Source organism: Schistocerca nitens, chromosome 5, assembly GCF_023898315.1.
Source record: "Schistocerca nitens isolate TAMUIC-IGC-003100 chromosome 5, iqSchNite1.1, whole genome shotgun sequence".
In the NCBI taxonomy this organism is placed as follows: Eukaryota; Metazoa; Arthropoda; class Insecta; order Orthoptera; family Acrididae; genus Schistocerca; species Schistocerca nitens.
The window spans coordinates 349,133,014-349,158,908 of NC_064618.1; the positions used below are offsets into that span (position 1 = coordinate 349,133,014).

Consider the following 25,895-nt stretch of genomic DNA (forward strand, 5'->3'; position numbering starts at 1 on the left):
CCCCCCCCCTCAAAAAAAAAATCCTCCGTCGACTACGAAACTTGCCTAGGTGGGGTGGCACGTGGGCCTCAACGGTATAAATATTCACACCGTAGGTGCAAACACAACGAATGGGTAATTGTGGAAAGGCCAGACTAACCCGTGGTCCCTCAAGAGGAGCAGCAGCCTTGCCAACAGTTTCAAGGGCAACACTCTAAATGATTAACTGATCTGACCTTGTAACATCACCTGCGAACGGATGAAAGCAAGAGGCAACTACAGCCGTTACTTTCCCCGAGTACATGCAGCTCTACTGCATGGTTAAATGAGAACTGCACCTTCTTGGGTAAAATATTCCGCAAGTGAAGTAGTCCCCAATTAGGATCGCTGGTCGGGGACTACTCAGGAAGATGTCGTCATCAGGAAAAACTAAACTGGTATTCCACGGATCGCAGCGTGGAATTTTAGATTCATTAATCGGATAGGTAAGTTAGAAAATTTAACAAGCGAAAAGGATAAGTTGAAGTTAGATATAAGGGGAATTAATTCGGTGGCAGATTGAACAGGACGTCCAGTCAGCTGATTACAGGCCTACAAATACAAAATAAGATAGGGGTAATTCAGGAGTACGTCTAATAACGAATAATAAAATAGGATTGCGGGTTAGCGTCCATGAACTGTTAAGACGGACGAATCCAACAGCCACGACAGTAGTACGAGTTTATATGCCAAGTAGCCCCGCAGACGATGAAGAGACAGGAAGCATGTGTGATAAGATAAAAGTAGTTCAAAAATGGTTCAAATGGCTCTGAGCACTATGGGACTTAACTTCTGAGGTCATCAGTCCCCTAGAACTACTTAAACCTGACTAACCTAAAGACATCACTCACAACCATGTCCGAGGCAGGATTCGAACCTGCGACCGTAGCGGCCGCACGGTTCCAGACTGAAGCGCCTAGAACCGCTCGGCCACATCGGCCGGCTAAAAGTAGTTATTCGGATAGTAAAGGGAGAGGAAAATTTATTATGGATTCGATAGCAGGAAAGGAAAAGAAGGAAAAATAATAAGAGAATATGGACTGGTGGAAGGGAATGAAACAGGAAGCCGCATGGTAGTATTTTCCGCAGAGCATAAGTTAATCATCTCTAACACTTGATTTAATTACACTGTAGGAAACAATGTAACCAGCCACATGTTTCTTTTAGAAATGATTTTATTGTTCCTTTACTAGTTTCAGCCTGTGCTCATCGTCAGACGGTAGTGTTGATATCTTGGCAAGTTTTATAGTTGTGTCCTCAAATTTTTATCTGTCACCTATCATTTCTTTCACCTCCGACAATGTTTGTTGACAGGCAAAATGCCAAGTACCACCAGGGTTCGGAGTCCACTTAAGCTGTTGGTCCCGCTCTAACTGGCTTGGTGAGCCAGCTCATAGGTCGAAGGAAGAGAACGCCATACCACTTCCAACAGAAAGATGCCTTTTAAAGCATTGTGGTGTTCAATATAACATTCGGCTTGATGAAAGCTTTACTTTTTGCACAACTCTAAAATTAATTTGTAAAATTAAACGACGTCAGTATTTTCATTAGAACTATGTTTCAAAAAATTTGATCCTCTTGTGTTTTCATAACCATTTTTAATATTAAGTTTTAGCGAAATCCTAAGGGGTTATGTTAATGCCAATACAAAGTATCCATGATCAAATTCTTTTTATATAGAATATATCTTTTAATGAAATATTGTTTTTTTCTTGTATAAGAAGTGAAAAATTGAAAGCCGTTGCCAAATCTTCCTTAGTAAGACGCAGCTGGAAACAAACGAGATTCGTCATCTTTTACGAGAACAACAAACTGTTACCGTTCCGTTCTCGAGAGCTGCCGACACGAACCGGTCCCCACAACGTGAAAAGGGAATTGTTCTTCTCGGATCTGGTACTCGTATACTCGCCGTCAGAGCTACACAGTACCGAGCAAATGTTGAGTCCGACAACTCTTGAGTTTCAGTTCAAAGACTGCGCAACACTACAGCACGATCCAGTTCGCAAGCATGTACAGGCGCTTAAGAGTTCAAATGGTTCAAATGGCTCTGAGCACTATGGGACTCAACTGCTGTGGTTATCAGTCCCCTAGAACTTAGAACTACTTAAACCTAACTAACCTAAGGACACCACACACATCCATGCCCGAGGCAGGATTCGAACCTGCGACCGTGGCAGTCGCACGGTTCCGGACTGCGCGCCTAGAACCGCGAGACCACCGCGGCCGGCCTTAAGAGTTCTACAGCCGCTAAGACAGCCAGAGGGAGGTTTGGAAAGAAATGACGTACATTAAATTATTGACTGATTTTGTTGTTTACTTTTTTATTTTAACGGCACAGTCACACGAGCATTTCACAATGCCGTAACAATTTTCCCACCAGGCAGTGATCATCTTCAGAGTGTCAATAGATAATCAGTTACATTGCTTTAGTATTATTAATTATTGCTAGTTTCCAATAATTTCATTGTTTAATGTGTCCACATCACGATATACCCATGAACCACTTCCCCTATCCCATCATGCCCCCTACCGTTCAGTGAAGCAACGAACATACACTTTTGAAACGTCGTGGTACGTGAGAATGCTGAAGAGTAGAATGACAGAGCGAGCAAATAATACGAAGGAACTGAATCGAATTAGGGAAAACAGTCATTTATGGCAAAATTTGACTAAAAGGAGGGTTCAGTTGATAGGAGACACCCCGAGGCATCAAGGAATCAGTTTGGTCGTCGACGGAAATGTGATGGGAAAAATTGTGAAGTGAGACAAGGGGATGAATGCCGAAGGCAGGTTCAGTTGGATGTAGGTTCCAGTGTTATTCCGATGCGAAGAGGCTTGAACACGGTAGACTGGCGTCCAGAGTTGCATGAAACCAATCTTCGGACTGAAGAACACAAGGGTAATAATCTGATGTAGATGGCTGCACGGTAATTTTTATACATTCTGTAATGATCATTTGTTCCTTTAGAGATGCTCCCTACCAAAACTATTCAAAATATTGTTCAAATGTGTGTGAGATCTTATGGGACTTAACTGCTAAGGTCATCAGTCCCTAAGCTTACACACTACTTAACCTAAATTATCCTAAGGACAAACACACACACACACACACACACACACCAATGCCCGAGGGAGGACTCGAACCTCCGCCGGGATCAGCCGCGCAGTCCAAGACTGCAGCGTCTGAGACCGCTCGGCTAATCTCCCGCGGCCAAAACTATTCTTTAGTTTTAGTACAATAGATAAATGAAGTAGTAAATGGTTGGGTAGGCGTTAGTATTAGTAGCAGCAGTAGAGAAAGAAACATAAATGAACATGTGAGAGAGAAACTGGGAGCCGCGACTTCTCTTTATTTCATTTTTATTTGTTTGTTTTGCATATCATTAGAACCGCACTTCATTCAGTGTCAGTCCGCTGTGTATTCAATATCCCTACAAAATATAAATTGCATTTTATACGCAATAAAAATTAGTTTATGGTATAACTTCAGCGCTTTTACGTAGGCTAACCAAAGCAGTTACTTCTGATGCAAGTACAGTTTACATTCACAAACATTAAAAAATCTACCTTACTCTGCTGTTTTTTGTAATCCATAGGAAGTTATTCATCACGATCAAAGGCAAGAGTTTTCTGTTATTATCGATAAATGCGACAGTTGTTTATGGATAAATAAATATGGTATATATTAGCTCGACGAAGTACTGACGAGCTCTTTGATTAGCATTCTTGCTTTTTCCTTAATTTTACCGTTCTTTTGAGGAAATTGCATTTTCTAGTGCTAGATGGTAAATCTGCATTGTTTTTTATTCGTCCTACAACATCCCCCCTGTTTCACGACACAAATGAACAAATGGCTCTGAGCACTATGGGACTTAACATCTCAGGTCATCAGTCCCCTAGAACTTAGAACTACTTAAACCTAACTAACCTAAGGACATCACACACATCCATGCCCGAGGCAGGATTCGAACCTGCGACCGTTGCAGTCGCGCGGCACAAATGAACAATTTTCGAATAACATCTGATTAAGATATTGACAGTTACAATTTTTTCTACAAATACTGTTTATTTTTAAATAACAGACAGGAGAATTAAAATGTTCAGTAGGTTATGAGGCCATTTATACCGGGTGATCAAACATTCAGTATAAATTTGAAAACTGAATAAATCACGGAATAATGTAGATAGGTACAAATTGACACACATGATTGGAATGACATGGGGTTTTATTAGAACCAAAGAAATACAAATGTTCAAAAAAATGTCCGACAGATGGCGCTTCATCTGATCAGAATAGCAATAAATAGCATAATAAAGTAAGACAAAGCAAAGATGATGTTCTTTACACGAAATGCTCAATATGTCCACAACCATTCCTCAACAATAGCTGTAGTCGAGGAATAATGTTGTGAACAGCACTGTAAAGCATGTTCGGAGTTATGGTGAGGCATTGGCGTCGGATGTTGTCTTTCAGCATCCCTAGAGGTGTCGGTCGATCACGATACACTTGCGACTTCAGGTGACCCCAAAGCCAATAATCCCACGGACTGAGGTCTGGGGACCTGGGAGGCCAAGCATGACGAAAGTGGCGGCTGAGAACACGATCATCACCAAACGACGCGTGCAAGAGGTCTTTCACGCGTCTAGCAATATGGGGTGGTTCCCCATGTCATTCCAAGCATGTGTGTCAATTTTTACCTCTCTATCTACATTATTCAATGGTTTATTAAGTTTTCAAATTTATACTGACTTTTTGATCACCCGGTATATCCTCATTCAAGTTCTAGACGGTACAACGATTCTCGTTTCTGTGGGACTCTAGTAAGACGCTGATTTCGTAGCAAACGTAGCGATCCAAATGAGGCAACGCCCGGAACGTATGCAACACAACCAACGTAAAGGTAACGCGGTTACGGCCTCAAGTGGCCAAAGCTACCAGGAAAACTACCACTCTTGTGATACCCTACGGTAGTTTTACAACTCTAGATTCCTCTCTTTATCTGTTGACCGTCAAATGACCATTGTCTCGCTGAAGCTGATTACGGCACTGTGGTATAAAATATTACAGAGATCATGGGACGGTGGGAAATTTACCAGCCACCGTGATCCGCTTAGGGCACAGTGGTCGGACGCAGCTGGGTTCGCGCAAGAGCCGTGAGCAGCCGTCGCTCGCTATGAGTGGTGCGTAAAGCGCGCAGCGCCCCGGCTACGTACCGCCAGGTCCGCGGCCGCCATGGCGCCGCCCCAGTCTCCGCGAATCTTCCGCCTCCCCTGTCGCCACCGCCGCTGCCAGCCTACTGGTGACCGGGTGGCCTCAGGACGGGGGCGCGCGCCGCCGCGGCCACCGCGCATGCGCCGGCGTCGCTCCGAGGGGTGGCGGCGGCGGCGGCAGCGGCGGTCACTCCAGGCCCCGAGATAACGACGCGGTCCACCCACCCACGCTTGGTGGCACGATCCGCGTGCGTCCGCAGAGGCTCACCTCTCCAAACGGCGGAAGGGCAGGAGCACAGTCAACAGCCGCAGTTCACGAGACAAGGGAGAAAAGTTCCCGGCCTTGTGTGGTTTTTGTTCTGTACTGTCGTGAGACATACCCAGGACAGAGTATTCGAGACTCGATACTAGACCAAATTGCGTATGAACGTCTAAAACTTGATCCTGAGCGATGTGCACGATAGTGTCTGTTGACAAATGAATGGTGCGATAGGTGAAGAAGTGGACACTGTACACAGAGCTAACAAAAGTCGTGTGATACCTCCTAATAATGTGTCGGACCTCTTTTAGCCCAGCGTAGTGCAGTAACTCGATATTTCTGAATATAAAGTCCCATACAGGGTGCCTTTTGGACCACAACTTTTCGATCGTAGCTTAGATGCGGCGAAAAATGCTTTTTCTACCTACTGGTGTATTCAAGAGCTATCAAAACTGCCTCGTTTTGTTACGATTTATGGAACTGTAGTGTCGCAAAATATAACGTCGATATGAATTGAGCAACAAACTGAAACGCGGCAAGCTGTTCGGCTCATCTCCTTTCATTTCCTTATGATAAATAATTCGACTGGATGGAAGATGGGTTAGACAGGCTCTGTCAATATAAAAATTTAGTTAGAATAATAAAATTACGATGATTGTACGTGGTGTCTTCATTTCCTGTTTTTTAACGATTTCTAAAAAAATTATCCTATTGCTGGCTATATTCACTGCTGGGTGAGTTTTAAAATTGAGCAGCGCTGCGGATCTGGGACACGAGTTACAATTGGCAAGTGACACCCCTGTGGGGTGAGGGAATATGGCCTCCGCAGAACTGTGAGTGGGGGAGCGACAGGTATAGCTGGCCTCATATTGTCTTTGGAATGTCACCTTGGCTAGCATCATACTAGCACCCAGCCTAATGCGCAGTTTATTGCACATATTCAGTTTCGACAGCTGAGACGAAAGCATTTCTTCTGGACGATGGGACGCTGCCAGCAGGAAGTAGGCGTTTAGACAACGTTAATAAGAGTGCATTCTGCTGATAAACATCTCTCGTCTTCCTAAAAATTGTGGAAAAACAGCTCTGACGTACTACAGGTTCAGAAGACACCCCAGAGATGGCAGCTAGCCTTGAGCACAGTTTTCTAGCTTTTCCCAGGGCCTTTGATGTGAGACTATTTGCTGCATGAGAGGGCACCGACTGGTGAAATTGTTAATACATCAGGAGGGTGTAACATGTCGCACGACATTTTTTTACGAAATTCGGCAGGAAATCGAGATTATTTGTTTTTTTTTTTATGGTGCCTCTTCTTCGATGTGTATTCTTTAAGAAAACAATCGAGCCATTATTGGGCCAATATAACTTTAAAGAAGATTGACTGCCGAGATTCTTAGTGGGAATAAAGGTGCAGCCAGTTTTGTGCTGACTAGAAAGAGATGACTTCGTCTCTGGACATGGAGCTGAACACATCGGTACTCTGCAGTCTGCACTCGCAAATGGAACAGCAGGCTCTATCAGCACAGTGGGTCCAGTGTTCGAGTCTTAGGCAGAGTGATTCTGGTGTCGTACTTGATGGCCGACAGCCATGGTGTAACCATCCTACTCATAAAACGCAAACGATAATAGTGAGCATAATTAGCAACTCCAGTATGTTAGAACCATCACGAACTACAAGTTCAGCTACATAATCGGTTTCCCTTTGTCACATTTGTCATCACATTCTCATTTGCATCGGTCTCTTCGGCTTTTTGCACAAACCATCACTGCAATTGATGTATAGGCAGGTAGAAATAAATTTGACAAAGTTAGATACACGATTATTACCTCATTCTGATACCCAGGGAGCAATTTTACAAACTGTTAGTTCACTTTTATGATCCTCATAGGTAATGTTCTAGGCTTGTTATCATCGTGATTTCATGACTGATTTAGGTGCTTATCCATTCAAATGCTTTTAGTAATAAACTGAATTGTTCACTTAAATCATGTCTTCGATTCGAGCAGGAGTGCCTCCCTAATCGCATTTGACATTTTTCAATAATAAAGGGCTAATTCCCCACATTAATATCCACAGCTAGGGCGACGACCTTTCATACTGTCAATCAATCCGTTGCGTACATTTATTTCAGCATTGGGTCTCAAGGGTGTGTCTGTATCACGATTAGTTCTTATTCAGTTAAATTCATTCACACACGCGCGAGGTTTCGCCACGTAAACCAGTATTCAACAAGTATCGTGATGGAACTGTGTAACTGTGTTCCAATTAAGGTAATAGTTGTTTCTAAAAAACCTGAATCTTCTACAACAAAAAAACTACAGATCTTTGTCGGTATTAGCACTAGTCATGTTTTTCAGTACTATATTCACAGATACTTTTAAAGTGCCTGAGAGGCTTGCCTATCTTGATTTTTCCAGACAAGGGCTTTCAGATTGGCCCAAAACAGCGAAGTACTTTTACACTGTTGTCTCGGAAATGAGGAAAATTGTAATGTAGAAACATGTGATATGTGTTGCAGTTCTTATGTAAACAAATTGCCGTAAGTAGATCGATGTGTCGTCAGCAAACTTTTTTTCAAATTGGTTCGGTACCATAAGTCACATTTTGTTTTCTGCTTCTTTTCCAAAAACCTTTGCTTATTTCCTGCTCCATGGCTACTGTACTACGAAGTCAGAATATGTATGAAGTTATGAAGTTACCGTTTTTATGTGCGGCATTGTGTAATATATTAGGTACTACAAGCTGTCGATTGCCTAGTACTACAAGCTGTCGCTTGCATACTGATAAACAGTACCGATTTTAAGTAGGACCAAATAGAACTCCATTCAAAACTGTCTTTCTGCTCCCTATACTGTATTTGTTTAGGACACCTTTCTGTGTTATTTTTGTTAAATATGAAATACCCAGTCACCTGATAAGCCATTAATTCACAAAATTATAATGTTTTCCATTTTTCGTCATTTACGCAGTTTCATGTCTTGGACAGATAACTGTGCAAGCTCTTTGTGTATATTACTTTTCTTCTGTAGCAGTCTTTTAACCCTTTCAGTACCATTGGTATGTATATGTCCCACGACCAGAGAACCAGTGGGAATTTGCTTCCTTTTATTTGCCACAAATCAGTGTTCGACTGGTAAAGAGAAGCCTACTAACGGTTTGAGGAAATCTTACAGTTACAGACTGCAGTTGTCTAAGATTTGCTGTTTTCAAATTTCATTGTTGACTCTCTGCTCGGTATTGTCGCATCGGATTAGTGCGTGCCTGGAGTTAGGCAACCCAATGAACAGATATGCAAAGCGGACTGGTGTCACATCTTCCCGTTAGTTCGTGTCAATGAACTGCACGCACGAAATCACGTTTGCTGCGTCACATACTGTGCCCATATTGAGCACCTGTAATATGAGTTAAAAACTTGGCGAGGTGTTCTATACCCTGATGTGTGTGTCTTTTTTGTACATCTTGTAGTTTTTGCGCAGCCGTCTTCTCAAACTCCGGAGGCATGTATGAATAACCCTGTATGTCCCACCCTTCCCTCCGCTGGAAAAGGAAACAGCAGGAATTTTTTTTGTCACATTTTACATCTGACTAAGATATTAATTAAAATAGTTATACTTTAATTACTTTCATTCCGAATAAAATTGGTAAGGAAAGGATCAATTAAGTATAAGGTTCACGCTAAGATAAAACGTGCGACTCATTGAAAAATAAAAGTTACCCTACCCTAGCTGGTATAGTATACTATTTCTATAATCAAACAACGCAAACGTTTTAAATGTCTTGCTGCAGATATAGCCGAGTCGTTTCTCCGACGATTCATGTTATTGCCATAAATTACTTTTCATTATAGAGTATGCTGTAGTGAGGCAATGCTCATGAGTAACTACAAAAACAAAACTTATTGATACAAATTAATTAGTTTTGCAGTACTTAAGCACAGCTCTCCGAGCGGCATATCCCGTCTTAGTGCTGAATCATCACATGCTCCTTTACCAACCTGTAATGAAAAAAAGACAAGATATTATTTAACAGTAGTACATAGATTTCAGTCATTGTTACTACACGCAGTCTAATACAGAACTCAGTGAAATATGGTCTGAGGCTCGACATAAATGATCAGATCTCTTACATAGATCATGAAGGTTCAAGCAACCTTCCCACCCTCTATGCCTCTGCGGAAATTGATGACCTCAGCAAATAAGTCCCGTAGTGCCAGAGCCATTTGACTTCTGATAACCCAAGCAAGAGCCTGTTACTCAGAGATGTCTGGATCAGGGCCTCTCAAGGTGTTTGCACCAGCGCGTCGCGCAGTGCAGAAGACGGCTGGGCTATGTTGACAAGGTGCAAGCCCCTCACTCCTCAACTTCGCGCAGTAGCGCTCTCTCTCTCTCTCTCTCTCTCTCTTTCCTTACGTTTGTCTCGCTCGCTCCGCCTGTCTCGATCTTTTCAAAACTTCTCCGTGATTGCCAAGTATTTATTTGCTATGTGTGATGGGCTTACGTTGGTTGGACAAGATTACCGGTGCAAAAGGGATTTAAATAATAATAATAATAATAATAATAATTTTTCGTTACATATTAGTCGTCGACCACTCCACACAAGAAAACTAATTGAGACGTGTCGCTAAAATCCGTGAACTCATCGACTGTGACGGAGTACGTTAGTAGGAAGTTTTTCATGCAAATTCCTGATAATGTCTATGATTCGCCGATATCTCGTCATACTGGAAAGTGGTATTCAGCTGTATGCGAGAGTTAATGTGGGATTCATTGTCTCTATTACGTTCAACATTATATTCTTTATCAATGACCCTTCCATTAACGGCTCCCCAGCTTTTCCAAAGCGTACAGCAACTTTATAATTAGCTCTAAGAGTCCTTTCGTAGTGCCCTTATCTTCTTCGACATAAATTAGAGGAAAAAGGTAGTGTTAGAAATAATACAAGCGAAAAAAACGAATACACGTTTGAGAGGAATGTAAACAGGCTTCAGTTCGTTATGCAGGGCCATTAACCAAAATAAGAATGCCACAGCACCAGTAAAAACCTCATCTGTCGATACAGAATACTCTTCTGTAAGAGTTTTCAACTTTCTTAATTCTTCCTCTTGGCGTCCCCGTGATTTCTCTATATTCTTCTGAATGCAATTTGCTGTAGTGTCCCTAAATAGACGATTTTCTTATACACGTAATTACTGTACCGCAGATCACATATTTGGCTTTATCCTCACAAACTAAAAAAAAATTAGAAAAAGTGCACTTTTCGAAATCTTGGCTTTTCTCAGAGCAGACTGCTCCATTATTCTAGTAACTGCATTGTGCTTATCAGTTTCAGTGTTCAATAAGCCGCCTATCAACGCACTCGGCAGCACACCATGGCGCCTTCATCATTCAAGCTGAGTAGAGGCAAATTAAACCGAGTTGGACCGACGCACCGAGCAAATATTGTCATCAGCTCGCTTTGCACGCGCGCGATTTTCAGTGTGTGAGGGGCTCTGGTCTAGATGAATAAAAATAAGTCAGAAGGTATAAGATGACTGAGCCCTGTTGCGGTTCGCGTTGGTGCCGTTGGCAGCTTGGCATCGTGTAATAGGGATAGTGGCGTCTCGTCTTCTTCTCATGTTTACTGGCGCCACTACGTTTGCTAGCGTTGTTTGTCCGCAAGTAGCAGCAGCAGCGGTTATCGATATCTAGTGCCCTAGTACTATCTTTGGAAAGGCGTCAAGTGTTTTCCAGATCGGAGTGGTCGGGTAGTTCGGTTGGGACGGAGCAGCAGTGAGGTTCGGCAGCGTGTGGACATGCTGGGACCGCTTGCAGCACACAGGCACTGCCGGATCGAGGGGCCGTAGTTGCGAGGGCCTCAACCTCGTTCTCCACCGGATCTAGGACGTCTGAGTTGAGTGAACATTAACCCAGTAGTGAAACCTCTATTATTTTGACGTCACGCCATTTGTTCACGCATTGCTGCTCGCAGGGTTGCTGAGACGAAGAGCAACGAGTGGAATGTTTGGAGTTGGTGGAATTAGTTAGCCGTCCTCCGCTTCTTAGTATTAATCATTGAATTCCTTGTGTTTATTGGTAAAGTTCAACCAGCGGTATTTTTTTACCTAGTGGCCGCTAACACCCCAGTTACCTGCCCCGGAGGTTAGCATATTTTCACGGAAGTGTACCTTTCCTCGCGTTGGCGCTACTGTCCGGTAAGGCGTGTAGTTTGACAGCCTCATTGATTGTGGTCCGGATATGTTGTTTCTTTTGGACTACTTTGGTCGTAGTGGTTCCTTCTGCTTCTGGATGTTCTAAACACCGGATTCTCAAGACGCAGTACTGTCCGCCGATTCCGCCTTGCCTGGGTTATCCCATCGTTGTCTTGGTTTCAGACGTTAGGTAGATCTTGCAAGAGTGCTGGTCTGCATTTAAACTGTCACTGGTTTGAGTTGCCATCCAGTTAAGTGAGTGCAACTCTTGGCTGCCTATCTCATCTGTTACGAAGTTGAGCGACTTTCCCGGGCCGATCCTTGGAACACTGTCTGAGGCCTACTTTTCTTGGTTACTCTTGGTTTGATCAGATTGTGATGATTGTTTTTTTTTAAATATTTCAAATTTTTTGAGTTATTTCTATTGGGACCTTCAGCCGACAAATAATTTGAATTTCTGGTCAATAAGGTCTTCAGCCATGAGTGCAACTTGCTTAAGAATTTTTTATTAGAAACTGTGTCCTAAAAGTCAAATTTGATAATTGTTCCTTATTGTCAACCTTATTTGCAATTGATTCCAAATAAAGTGCACGTGATTTTTTTTTAAAATACTGAGCAACTAACAGTAACTGAGTAAGGCCCAATCCACACCAAATCCTGCCTTTCCCTATGTCCTATGTTTCAATGACGTCTGGAGCACTGACAATAAGTGCAAGTCAAATGACGTGAGATAGGAGCGTAAAAAAACCTGGTGGTGAGGATGAAGATATCGTTAGTGCAGGTCAGCATTTACGTTGGTGCTGTATGTGACCCATAAATAACGCCGCTGGGTTTCAGATGCGAGCGCTTCTGATTAGGCTTTTAAGCTACTGTCTTTCGATGGTCTGTAGTAATTACTTTATTAGTGTAGAATTGGTTAAAATATTTTCCACGCCAACATGAAAGAGAGAGAGAAATCATAACCATTACTCTACGCTGATCCCAAAATATAGTGATTAGGATGGCTTGGCGTGAAGGAAAATAAAACTGGATGCAGAATATCGTCAACGTAGCCCTGTGCTGTACGCGAGCCGCGGGTGACAGCCAAAAGGAATCCTGCTGATCCTGCTATGAAAGTCGTATGGTGGGCGACAGTCAGGTTTCTTATTTCACCACTCTCCAGAGGGGAAGGGCGCGGGTGGTAAGTAAGTCTTCGCTGGTCATCGGAGCACAATTTGAAGCGGGACTCATCGCTGAAGGCAACTCTACTTCAGTCAATAAGATTCCAGGCGGAAGACAACTCTACTTCAGTCAACAAGATTCCAGGCCGAAGACAACTCTACTTCAGCCAATAAGATCCCAGGCTGAAGACGCCCCAGACAGCGACCCAGACAGCGGTGGTACCAACCTGACTGTCGCCGTATGGCCCGACAACTAGGAGTATTGGTCTGGAGTGATATTTCTTTTCATAGTTGGAGCCCTTCGTTGTCATCCGCAACACCCTTACAACACAGCGGTATGTCAACGATATTCTACTTCCCGTTTTGTTGAGCTTCTTAGAAAGCCGTTGTAGGCTTACATTTCAGCAAGAAAATGCCTGTCGTCACTTGGTAAGAGGTTCTACTGCTTATCTTCGTGCTCGCCAAACTCTACCTTGGGAAGCAAGGTCGCCGGATGTCTCCCCAATTGAGAATGTTTGGAGCACTATGAGCAGGGCCCTCCAACCAACTCGCGATTTTGACCATCTAACGCGTCAATTGGGCAGAATTTTATCCATATCTCTCAGGGCAACATCCAACAACTCTATCAATCAACGCCCATCCGAATAACTCCTTGCCTAAGGGGCAGAGATGGACGAATGCGTTATTGACTTGCTCAATTTGTGAAGCTCTTTCTCTTGAATAAATCATCCAGTTTTTCTGAAATTTGTTTGTCTCTACATGTACATCCCTTCTACCGATTTCCGTCCCATTCGGATAATTTCTTCGAGGTGCGTCTTTTTTTGTCTTAGAGTGTACTTCATGGACCTTACGACAGGCAACCCAACTTACATCATCTGCCCCGAGGAATGGTGCGAGGTGGTGTGGGGTGGGGGTGGATGACGTAAGTTGGGTTGCCTATCTTAAGGTGCATCATATATTTCCCAGGAAAATTTTAATTTTCCCGCCAGATACTTTTCCTACGTGACTGAGGATTAATGCGCAGCTAAATTTGTAATACAATCATTGTTGAGAATGGCAGGTGACGAAGCAGTAGCGTTGACCAGCTTGGCTCGGAAGCGTGTTCGGCCGTACCGCGGCGCGCAGCTGGTGACTCGGTGGTGGCACACGCGTTGTGGGAATCACAGGCGGGAGGCGAAAGGCGACCAGAGTCAATGGGCAGTGGGCAGTGTGCGGCGCATAGTTCCTCGTTGGCCGCCTGCCTCTATTGATTCGACCTCTAAGGTTTCTCGCGCCTAACGGGATCGGCATTCGCTGAGGCGTCTTCCAGTGCAGACAGGCGCAACAGAGGACAGTTGTTGGGCCACTGTCGGCGTTCTTGAGTCTCGAAGGAGTGTGTAGCCCAGCCAACTTCGCCGATAAACGCTTCTGTATGTAGACGCGGGTTCATTATGCGCAACGTAGGACAATAGAAGGGGTTTTACTTCACCGATCAAACTTTCTCAGTATGAGTATCAAGGGTCATAAATCTCAGTATTAACAGTGCTACGAGACATCAACCTTACAGTTATACATATCCAGTTGATGAGGATCTTTTGATAAGTGAGACATCCGCTATTCGTCATGGGGTGAATGAGTCGTTGTTCGCTCAAACCTCAAATGTGATACTCTGTGAATTTCTGTGCCAGGTTGCCAAACTGAATTTGTCACCGTGTTCCTCAAACCAAAGCAGCAAACGTATGTCCTGTTGAGCTACAGTTGGTTAGATATCCTGTTGAGCTACAGTTGGTTAGCAGTAATACTGTCGTGGCCCGAAGCTCGTGCAGTTGCTTCCGTAATACAGGAAGGAACCGGCTGCGGAAAGCTGAAAGAGCGAATCTATCTGTGTGGCTCTACACTAGCACTCAGTGACCCTACTCCCTGCCCTGGCCGTGCCTAAGGAATCGAGTCCAGCTCCTGCTGCCCAGCGTGGTGCGACTTTTTCTTCTCAGTTACAGTCTAGTAAATCAGGCATGATGATAGATTAATGACTTACACCACATCCTGAACAGGTTAATGGTTATTAAGTACGCCTTTTCTGTGCCAACGTAAGAGAAGAATCAAATGACACAAAGGCAAACATGTGCTGAATGCAATAACGAACCAGAATTACTGGAATCTTTGATCAATAGTAGATTACGATACTAAGCCTGTTTGCAATTCTATTCTTTTTTCAGCTACGTTTTACCTAAAATTGCCAAGTCTGAAGTACAAAAGGCGAGTCTGTGCGATCGGTGTACTGAAAAGTGTATCGTATTATTTAAATTTCATACTTTTTTCTATAATACTTTGGAACATTATTTCTATTTTTGATTTTAAAAGAAGTTATTTATTCTATAAATTCCATTCATTTTATCTGAGCACAAGTGGCACATGTTTCGCACTTCACAATATTTTGGTTACTAAGAAATTCATACCATTTTATTATTTATTAAATCAAGAACAGTTCTAGTTTTTCAAAAGTAAACTCGATGTTTCATAAAAAACAGTCATTTGAGAAAAAATATAAAATGTTTATTATTTAGGCTGTGTGGCATATCCTGTAATTCTTACAAAATTCTATTTCAAAATTACATACAATAATATATAATTATTTTTATGTTTATAAATTTTACTAATCTCAGGAGACATGTTTTGTTTGTTACTGCTCACTCATGTGTGCAGAAAGCTATGCACGTATGTTACTAACACCAGTTGCCGGTTCTGGAACAATCTAGAACTTCGTGCTGTCCTATGTAATTTGTCACACGCGCCAAAAGTAAATTAGTCTTTGTCTCGGCCTCGTGTGGGACAGTCTTTGTTTTGCTTCAAGCTGGCACAGAATCTGCGCCAGTACGATTTATTTATGTTCGAAACGAGAATATGTACTGAAAATGCATTCAGAATGTTTTCTGAACCTGTTGATTGAGGGCAGCGCTCTGTATGAAATCTGTGTATACTCGACAGAAGACTCTCTTTCGCGAAACCTGCACCTTTACATCATTCCCTAGAAAAGAAGAAATTTGCAGCCACAAATGCATTCAAAAACCAGATGAGCATTACATTTTTTGCTCATTAAATCTTCTAATTCAGAACTGTTTTTTAACGTTGCTGTTTTTCGTAATATATAACTATGCATTTTACACCGCTATGTGACCAGCTGAAAACATGCAAATTAACTATCGTCAAATTTTGTAACAATCATTTTCAAATGGACGTAGAAATCAGCAGTGTCAGAATGCGTACAAATGAAAAAATTCTCTTAATATTTATGAACAGGTTTCCCAGAGACTGCTAAGAGTCACAATTGCTTTGTTAATTTCCTTAAATAATTTAGGCATTGCAACTTGTTTCGAGCCGTAACCCCATCATCTGGCAAAAATGGTAATACAGTAACGTTTAATATACATACATATAGATCTTAAAGTACTGCTCGTGGCGGCCTAGTGGACAGATAACAGGATTCCTACCCGGAGACTCCAGGCTTAATCTCGAGCTGCTATTACATGAGTACACGGACATTTTTCCCGGGGCAAAACGGCGGCTTGGGGGATGGGCCCGAAACCCTCTCCCTCTTAGGGCTTTGGCGAAGAAAGCTTGTATTCTCTATGGCCCTGTCATAAGCAGTGCGCCATAGACTTTACCTCTTTTCAGATCTTACAGTAGATATTGGTATGTCTGTGACACGTCTACGGAAAGGCAGAAGTATAACTCATACAAGAAAGCGTGAATTTATTAAAATTTAGACACAAACATGAAGATTTTTTTAAAATTTGTATTCTATATTCTTTCATTTTGCATGAGATAAATAAACGAACCTCATTTACCTCTATCCACACTCTATCCATAAAGGCATAACAAATCAAACATCGCCTCTTAAAGTCGGCATCATATTTTCTGTCAACATATCGCACCCCGGCAAGAAAGGTAACACATATCAAAAAACGGTTTTTAGTTTATGTCACTGAAAAATGCGTGCGAAGTGCCCCTACGTCCACGAAAAACGTCACATCTCTACTTCACGGTTTGTCCACTTCAGGGCAGTTGTATCAATTTTGTTGTAGGCTGCTTCATGATTCGCCACGGCAAGAACAGTGTCGCTACTGTGTTGCCACTGACAGATTCGCATGGGTCGTTCAAGAAGAGCCGCACATTCTGAGTTGTGACACTTTTCGTGCATAAGGTAAGTGGAATGTAATTTCTAATATCATTGATTATTACAATGTCTGTGTTTATGCAGTGTCTCTATCTTACACTACGGACATTGTTTTCTCGATTACAACTATTGCAAATATTACTAAATTTCGTGCGTTGCACCATAAAGGAAAAAAAATGGAAATTCCTGCTATAAAGAAATTTCTTATTTAATCCTATTTCTTGGCAAAAAGTATTCCTACATTATATAAGCCCGTTCACGATACTATACTTTCGTAAATTGTGTTCCTTAAATTGTGCCTAACTCATGTTCGCTATTAAGTTGTATTATGTAATTTTCATAAATTATAATTTTACATTTTTTATTTTTCTAATAAAACAACTGCAACTTGTTTTTCATTTTTTATTCTATCTAATTTTGCCTGATGGACGTTCGAATGTCAGATTATATTGCAGTAATCTGCAGTGGAAAAGTGGCAAAACTATAACTTGAGGGACCATAACAAAAAAAAAAGACTTTTATAAAAACAAGAAAAGTGACACAACTCAAAGGAGTAATTAATAATTACTCATATTCGACGAGAATAGAACTACATGTCCATGCAACTGTTGTAAAGAATATGATCGAATTTACTGCCAAAAATACTTACTTGAAATTTAAAGGAAGCTTATAATATTTCAATATGATACCTGGACAATTCTTTAAGCCGATTTATCGCAAGACTCGCATTTTTAGTTGTGTCACCTACCCGGGGGTGCAATTTGTCTCCTCAGGCGTAACGATGAAAAAGAGCTGTTAAGTTTGGTCAAATGTAGTGTTTAAAAATAAAAAGATGTGTTCTCAGACTTTTTATACGCCTCCACTAGCAGAGCTCTTACATTTTACCTATAGCTAGGAGGGAAGAGTAGGGTTTAACGTCACGTCGACGAAAGAGGCCGTTACAGACGGAGCAAAACTCTGGTTGGGGAAAGAATGTGGCCCTGTCCTTCTCAAAGTAATCATCCAGATATTTGCCTCAAGCGGTTTAGAAAAACAAAACAGGGCGTGGATTTGAATGCCGGTCCTCCCAAATGCGAGCCTAGTAGATTAGGCGCTGCGCCACCTAACTCAAAAGATAGTGAGTTTCGTACTTTATTTGTAGAGCAAGGCTGCATACACTTGAGGAAGGTTGCTCGTTTGGTAGCTTGGGAGCGGCAGTGTTTACTGGTGCCATAGCCTACTCCCATTGTGCAGCTAGCTTCACGCGTGCTAGCCTTGAAAGGTGTTCAAAAGAAGCGTAAGAGCTTCGTACAATGCAGTCAAGGAATCGCTGTTACGGTGAACGTCAAAACACTCTTCTTGCCAACATTAGACCCACAACACAGGAAAACATTCCCTTATTTTGTGAGAGGGAACGCTTTCAGAATTGCAATTTAATGCTGCCAACCGCTCAGAATAAAAGTAAATTTCTATTTTTCTTTGGAATCTGACATTTTTCAGTGCCAACAGATTGTTTGCTAAAACAAACAACGTGCACTTTAGGCAGCTGGACTCACTTTCGGTGCAAGTTATAAAATTCCTGAGATTTTTAAAAAACAAAAAATTTTCACTACTCTCGAAAACATATAATTGTGCAACTCTAGTGTTCATCATATGTAGATCAATTTCAATGAAAGACTATCATACTACAGTTTCTCGTCGTATTGCCAATTTTACTTTATCCGTACATGTAACTTTGGCAACAGTACATTGTTTTCATCTTTGTTCATTGAATACTACACAGAGCCGGCCGGAGTGGCCGAGCGGTTCTGGGCGCTACAGTCTGGAACCGCGCGACCGCTACGGTCGCAGGTTCGAATTCTGCCTCGGGCATGGATGTGTGTGATGTCCTTAGGTTAGTTAGGTTTAAGTAGTTCTAAGTTCTAGGGGACTCATGACCTCTGATGTTAAGTCCTACAGTACTCAGAGCCGTTTTTTTGAATACTACACAGCCTCGAGCAGACGATTCTAATAATCGCTCTACTCTACAAAAAGAGCGCATCTTCGGCACATGGCACAAAGCTGAATCCCTATCAACGTACCCTTGAAATTATTTACATTAAGCAAGGAATTAAAATAAATAAAAACAAAGGTGACAATGCCTGTGTATATTTTTAATCCGCAAGATTATGATTTTTCAAACGACTTAAATTGAGTTTTACTTCTTCTGGCGGAACGTTTCCTCTGTGCTACTTTGACACATTGTTAGAATTTGTCTTAGATGTAAATTAGAGTTATACACCTGTAGAATTACAACAAATGCCACAGAATGTACATTAACCTAAAGTTAATCCAGTACTACAGGAAACAGTACTTTTTTATTTATTGCACTCTCAAATGCGGCCTCAAAACAGGGTGCATTTTAAGTCAGTTTTCTTTGTAATTTTGGACGATTTTCCCAACAGTCTTGATCCATTGGGTTATTGTCTTGTTGGTTTGAATGCGAACATTTCATTTTAATTTTCGGTTATTAATTTGACTCGAGAGTCCTTTCTTTCGCTTTCGCCTTTTTCCCGCATTTTTCGTAGTTCGGCGTGGTTACAATCGGATTTGGCACGGTTAATGGTAAGGGGTGGCTGGATGCCCTTCCTGCCGCCACCCCGTACTCCTCGGGATGGAATCATTGTACCCCAGCTGTCTGCGTCTAGTGTAATCAATGAAAAAGTGTGAATGTATTTCAAATGGCTGCAAGTCGTGTAACTGAGGCGGGTCGTGGGGACCACACCGGTATTCACCTAATGGGATGTGGAAAACCACATCCAGGCTGGCCGGCACACTGGCCTTCGTCGTTAATCAGCCGGGCGGATTCGATCCGGGGCCAGCGCGCCTACCCGAGTCCAGGAAGCAGCACATTAGCACTCTCGGCTAACCTGGCAGGTAACTTGACTCGAGAGTCACATGCAGATAATTGTGCACTGTGTGATGATACTGGGTACTTTTCAGTATTAGTTATCGCAGCACTAATATACGGTAACCAATTGCCTGAGCTTATTAATTTTCAGTAATAAATGCAATGTTTATGTGTATGATGTTCATTTTTTGAGAACTACAGACGTGTCTGTCTGTTATCTTTTATGTTTCACTAGGGGCACAGCAGCTAAATGGCAGCCAATGGGATCTTCAATCTTCAACGAAATGCTCGCTTCGCCAGACGTAGACTTCAGAGAACCGATGGCCGTGTGCAAGAGAAGGTGCCACAAGCTTGTCTTACAAGCTATGGTCTGTGCTACTAATACAATGTAAAACAAGTCTCAAGATGTTAAATAAAATGATGTGTGTTCAGTTCAGTTCGCCTTCTAACGCTTGTGCAGAGAGACACGTCTTCGTCCTAGAATCTCAATGACCGAAGTAGAATTGTTTTCAGTGATGAGTTTCACTCCGAACTGCGGTGGGATGCCGACCTGACTGTCGCGTACGTGCCCATGCTGCGGCGACCACAGCCGTTATGAAATACGTCATATGTATTCGCTTGCCGACATATGGAAGTTTCAGTGTGGCCGTGAGTTGTGCTCGGGTAGCCTAACGTTTGCCGACACGGTAGCTCAGCGTGTTCGATCAGAGGGCCGATTGTTCTCTGTAATAAAAAAACTGAGCAAAGGAATCAACGATCAACTTGAACGAATGTCATGTGAAGTCCAAAAACAAAAAAACAAAACAAAAAAGACACAGTAAGGCGACCGCTCGCCATAGGCGGGAATCCGTGTTCGAGTCCCGGTCCGGCACAGATTTTCATTGCCGTTATTCCAGTTTACAGCTCACGGTTGCCTATATTCGCAACTGCGAATACATTTCATCTGTTAGGGATGATGATCTTGGATACCGTTCTTTCCACAGCACGACCCCTTTAGTTGTAATACGCGGTACCCTTAGAACACAACGGTACGTCGATGATACTCTATGGCCGTTTCGTTGCCATTCATGATACGCCGTCCTGTGCTTACATTTTAGCAAAGACAATGCCCGTCCGCACCCAGCGAGAGTTTCTACTGCTTGTCGCCGGATCTCTCCCCAGTTGAGAACATTTGGAGCAGTATGGGCATGGTCCTCCAACCAGCTCGGGCTTTTGGCGACCCAACTCACCAATTGGCCAAAAATTAGCACGATATTGCTCAGGAGGACACTCAACGAGTCTGTTAATCAATGCCAAGCCAATAACAGCTGTCATAGGGCCAGAGATGGACCAACATTTTATTGACATGTTCAATTTGTAATGTAGCGGACTTTAGTTTTGCAACCGAGCTACGCAAGATACGCTCGATCAGAAGATTGAATAAGCTTCTGTTCCATAATATCCCTATAAACAGATCGCGATACAACCACTGCGAGAATACCGCAACTAACAGTCAATCTCTCACTAGATGTGTTTTTGGGAGCCCGCTACTGCTATCTCAAAACGTCGAGAAATTCCTGTATCTCTAAGCCCTTGACTTGATCGAGAAAAATGGAACTGACCAGCAAGCCAGGAAAACACTTTGCGTTTAGGGTCGAGGAAAAATTTCCAATCTGGTCGCAAAATGTGGTAGATGTTTCTCCTTCCTCTTCTTCTTCTTCTGCTTCGTTAGGGCCCTTCATGATTACATGTGGCTTGTTTTGCACGTCTTCTTTCTTCTCAATACCTCTTCATTCTCTCGTTTCTTCTATTTCGTTCTTCTTCTGTTAAGACAACTCTGATTTTGGTTCAAAATGGCTCTGAGCACTATGGGACTTAACTTCTAAGGTCATCAGTCCCCTAGAACTTAGAACTACTTCCTAACTAACCTAAGGACATCACACACATCCGTGCCCGCGGCGAGATTCGAACCTGCGACCGTAGCGGTCACGCGGTTCCAAACTGAAGCGCCTAGAACCGCACGGCCACAAGGGCCGGCTCTGATTTTGGTGTCAGGCCACCTGTGACCATCCGCCAACACTTAATACTTCTCCCTGTCCTGTACTACGGCCTGCAGATTCCTTTCTTTTATTCCTACAGCCTTCCAGTCATCTCTGACTTCCTTCACCCTGTTGTTTCCCGTATGACACGTTGCATTCCATATCTTCTTAGTCAACCTCTCATTGTCCATCCTCATGATGTGCAGAACAAATCGTAACCTCCACTTCCGTAATTCGATATGGGTTCAATATTTTCATGCAGTTCCTGTCGTGTTCTGTGTATCCAGATATCCCCATGTTTTTTGGTGCCCCATATGTCTCTCAAAATTTTCCGCCCCTCCTTCTCCAACTGTATACAAGCTCTCTTGCCGAGTGTGATCGTTTCTGATGCATACAGAGCAGCATTTTTTACAGTTGCTGTGTAATGTCGCAATTTGGCATCCGAGACAGATTTTTCTTGCCATATGTTGTTTTCACCCAATACCGAAGCTTCTGCAAAAGCCGTGCCCTGTCTACTGCGCTACTGTTGCTCTATATGCCACCAGTTGTCTTCTCCCCCAAATAACGAAAACTGTTGACTTTCTCAATTACTTGGCTATCCACCTTCCAGTCAGACTCAGTGTTCAATGTCTTGGTCTTCTTATATGCAATCTTCAGTCCGACCTTTTCTGCTGTTCTGGCTAGATTGTTTAGTGCTGTCTTTGTCTCTTCTTCTGTCTCATTTAAGAGTGCCATGTCATCTGCGAATGTCATGCAGTCCACTGTTCCACTATGCTCGACATTGTACCCTATTTGCACGCCTTTGATCTTCATGTTACTATTTAGTACATACATACATACATTAATCCTTGTTCCATAGATCATAAATACGACATTTCGTAATGATGTGGAACGTGTCACTTAAAAATAAGTTTTCTTTACATAAAATAATTACTTAATTTTTTGTTTATTTTTTTCATCTTTTATTTTTTATTTTTTACAGGTACTACTTCATATCTATAAGTTGTCTCCACTGTCTCACTACTTCGTCCAAAACCAGGTTAAATAAAATTGGTAGACAGCCCACCCCCTTGCTGAACTCCTGTTTTTATTTCGAAGCTTTCTGACAGCGTACTGCGACGCCTGATCCTGACAGTAGTGTCGCTTAACGTTTCCTTTATTATTGCATTTGTTATAGGATCCAGTCCTCTGTCTTCTAATACATCAAGCCGAGTACTTCTCTCAACTGAATCGTAGGCCTTTTGAAAGCCCAAAAATGTCATTATTTTTTTTTCCTTTCCTGTGTCTGTGTTCTGTTATCCTTTTTATTCCAAATATGTATTGTGTACAGTTCCTCTCTTATTTAAAGCCACACTGGTACTCTCCTATTGTCGGCCACAATTGTTCTTCAACACTGTTCAGCAAGATTGTCGACAAAACCTTGTACCCTATGTTTAAGACATAGATGCCTCTGTAGTTATCCAGTACTTTCTCGTCCCCTGTCTTGTGTAGTGGTATTATAATGGCTTCTTTCCAGTCTATGGGTATTTTCATATTTCTCCATATATCCATTATTATTTTGTACATACCTCTTTCTATTTCTGGGCCGGCCGGTGTGGCCGAGTAGTTCTAGGCGCTTCAGTCTGGAACCGCGCGACCGCTACGGTAGCAGGTTTTAATCCCGTCTCGGGCATAGATGTGTGTGATGTCGTTAGGTTAGTCAGGTTTAAGTATTTCTAAGTTCTAAAGGAACTGATGACCTCATATGTTAAGTCCCATAGTGCTCAGAGCCATTTTTTTCTATTTCACGCCCACCCCACTTGATCTCTTCAGCACAGATACCATCTCTGCCTGATGTTTTGTTGTTTTTGAAGTTTTTAATTGCCCATGCTACTTCTGCCCTGGTGGGTGCATTGTCTAGACTATCCTGACTTTCGTCCCTAGAGCGTAATTGTGGCCACTTTACTGTCGGTGCTTCTGGATTCAGCAAACCCCTAAAATACCAAGCCATTTCCTCGCACACCTCTTTCTCACACCTCTTTTTTATTGTGCCATCTTGTCATATTACGAAGGGTTCTTTTGCCTCGAAGCCTTTAATTCTGCTCATCATTTCTTTGAAAAAGATCCGTGATTTGTGTTTCTTGACGGCTGTGTTTGCTTCTTCAAATTTCTCATTCCATCTACTTCTCTTGGCATATCTGATCGTTTTGCCAGAAATTTTTCTCGCATCCTGGAAGTTCGACCAGTCTTCTTGCTTTTTACAGGATTGCCATTTCATCCATGCTTTCTTCCTGGTCTCGACTACATTGTCACATTCATCCGTCCACCACTCATGCTTCCTTCTCCTGTTGTTAATAGCCAGTCGCACTGCCTCTTCTTCCGTTGGTCGACGTTTATCTTAATTATGGTGTTTTTCTCGTCACCCGTTCCAAATGATAATCGTATTCGTGAACAGATATACTACACACTCTGCGTAAAGCTGAGAGGGTGGTTAGTTGGTTTTCATATTTCTTAGCAAGAGACAGATATTCACATTGAATTTTACAAAACTGTTGCTGTCCCCATGCCGTTCTATAGAAGCGAAAAGTAGGTGATCTACAAAGGCAAGAACGCAGTATCCAGCCATGCACAATAAAAGACAGACTAAGGAAACAAGATATTAGAGAGGAATTAAATTTTTTTAGTCTAAGTGGTAAAATTCTAGATTATAACAGGAGATGGAAGGAATGCCTAGAACTAATAGTGAGTGAGACAGCCCGTTAAAAGATGGAAATTACAGATGTCAAGGAAGAACAGTTAAAGGAAAGCCCCGACTAAGAAGGGTACCGTAACAAGCATTTTCGTTTAATACCTCAAGAGAAGAAACAAGAAGCAAGAGTTGGGTAATTTACGGTAATGGTCTCCACGTAATAGCTCCAATATTTGTGGGTCAAAGCATCACTTGGATTTTTTCCAAACTTGTGACCAATTTGTGTGAGGTTATTTGACTGCCATAGAATGCTTAGGAGCGCGTTGAAATAATTGTTGATAACACTCTTGCTGGTGATTGCCTTCATGAGTTTCTATGTAGCAGACACAGAAATATCTGCAAATTTTGCGTTTGGGATTAACGTAAATCGGAGGCCTTCAACCCGAAGCTCAAAACGTTTGGAAGATCTCTGTGATGCTTCTTGCGTCTTCCATGAGTACAGAGGTGGGTACTTTGTAGCAACTGGGGCTTTGTAGCACAGGATCCGTTCGAGCGCGATTTTTGACAAATCTAGTATTACGCTATGGATGGTGATTCGAGATCGCAGCATGGAACAAACCAAACGAGTAGCATCGTCGGAGGATTCTTCCTCTTAATTCGCATCGGTGTTCTTTTCAGAATGCGCTGCTTTTTACGATAACAACCGACAAGGGAAACTCCCCGTCGAACCCCCCTCAGATTTGGCGGTACGATGGCCCAGTGTGTAGCCCGTCAAAAACTTAACACATATCAAGCATGAAAACAGGAAGAAGGTGTACTGGACTGTGAAAAAAAGAAAGCAAAATAGAAACAGTGAAAGATCCAAGGAAAAGATCTGCAGTTAAAAGCAGCCTGAAATAACAACAGCGTCTTGGGTAAATGGTCATGGTGCTGAACTGCCAAATTGGTGAGCCATGTTCACAACTCCCACGTGCCATTAACTTTTTTAAACATTATTAACTGACCGTCCGGTCACTGAAATATTTGTTCTTTTTCTGTAGGTTTGGCAGTTGTCATACTATACACACTACAGGCCATTAAAATTGCTGCAGCACGAAGATGTGCTACAGACGCGAAAGATAGGAAGAAGATGCTGTGATATGCAATGGTTAGCTTTTCAGAGCATTTACACAAAGTTGGCGCCGGTGGCGACACCTACAACGTGCTGACATGAGGAAAGTTTCCAACCGATTTCTCATACACAAACAGCAGTTGACGGGCGTTGCCTGGTGAAACGTTGTTGTGATGCCTCGTGTAAGGGACCGGCCGAAGTGGCCGTGCGGTTAAAGGCGCTGTAGTCTGGAACCGCAAGACC

General features: G+C 42.5%; 1 protein-coding gene across 2 annotated transcripts in view; it reads right to left on the reverse strand.

Moving 5' to 3' along the window:
- LOC126259182 (uncharacterized protein ZK1073.1) overlaps positions 1–25,895 on the reverse strand; it is a 165,279-nt gene that overhangs the window by 124,103 nt on the left and 15,281 nt on the right. Inside the window, exon 1 of one of the 2 annotated variants that reach the window (XM_049955762.1) lies at positions 5,233–5,268. The exons of the other annotated variant lie outside the window; for it this stretch is intronic. Coding sequence (XP_049811719.1) covers positions 5,233–5,253 — 21 coding nt within the window. The 5' untranslated portion in view covers positions 5,254–5,268. Of the gene's footprint in view, positions 1–5,232; positions 5,269–25,895 lie in introns of those variants that run through there. 2 annotated transcript variants of the gene reach the window in all.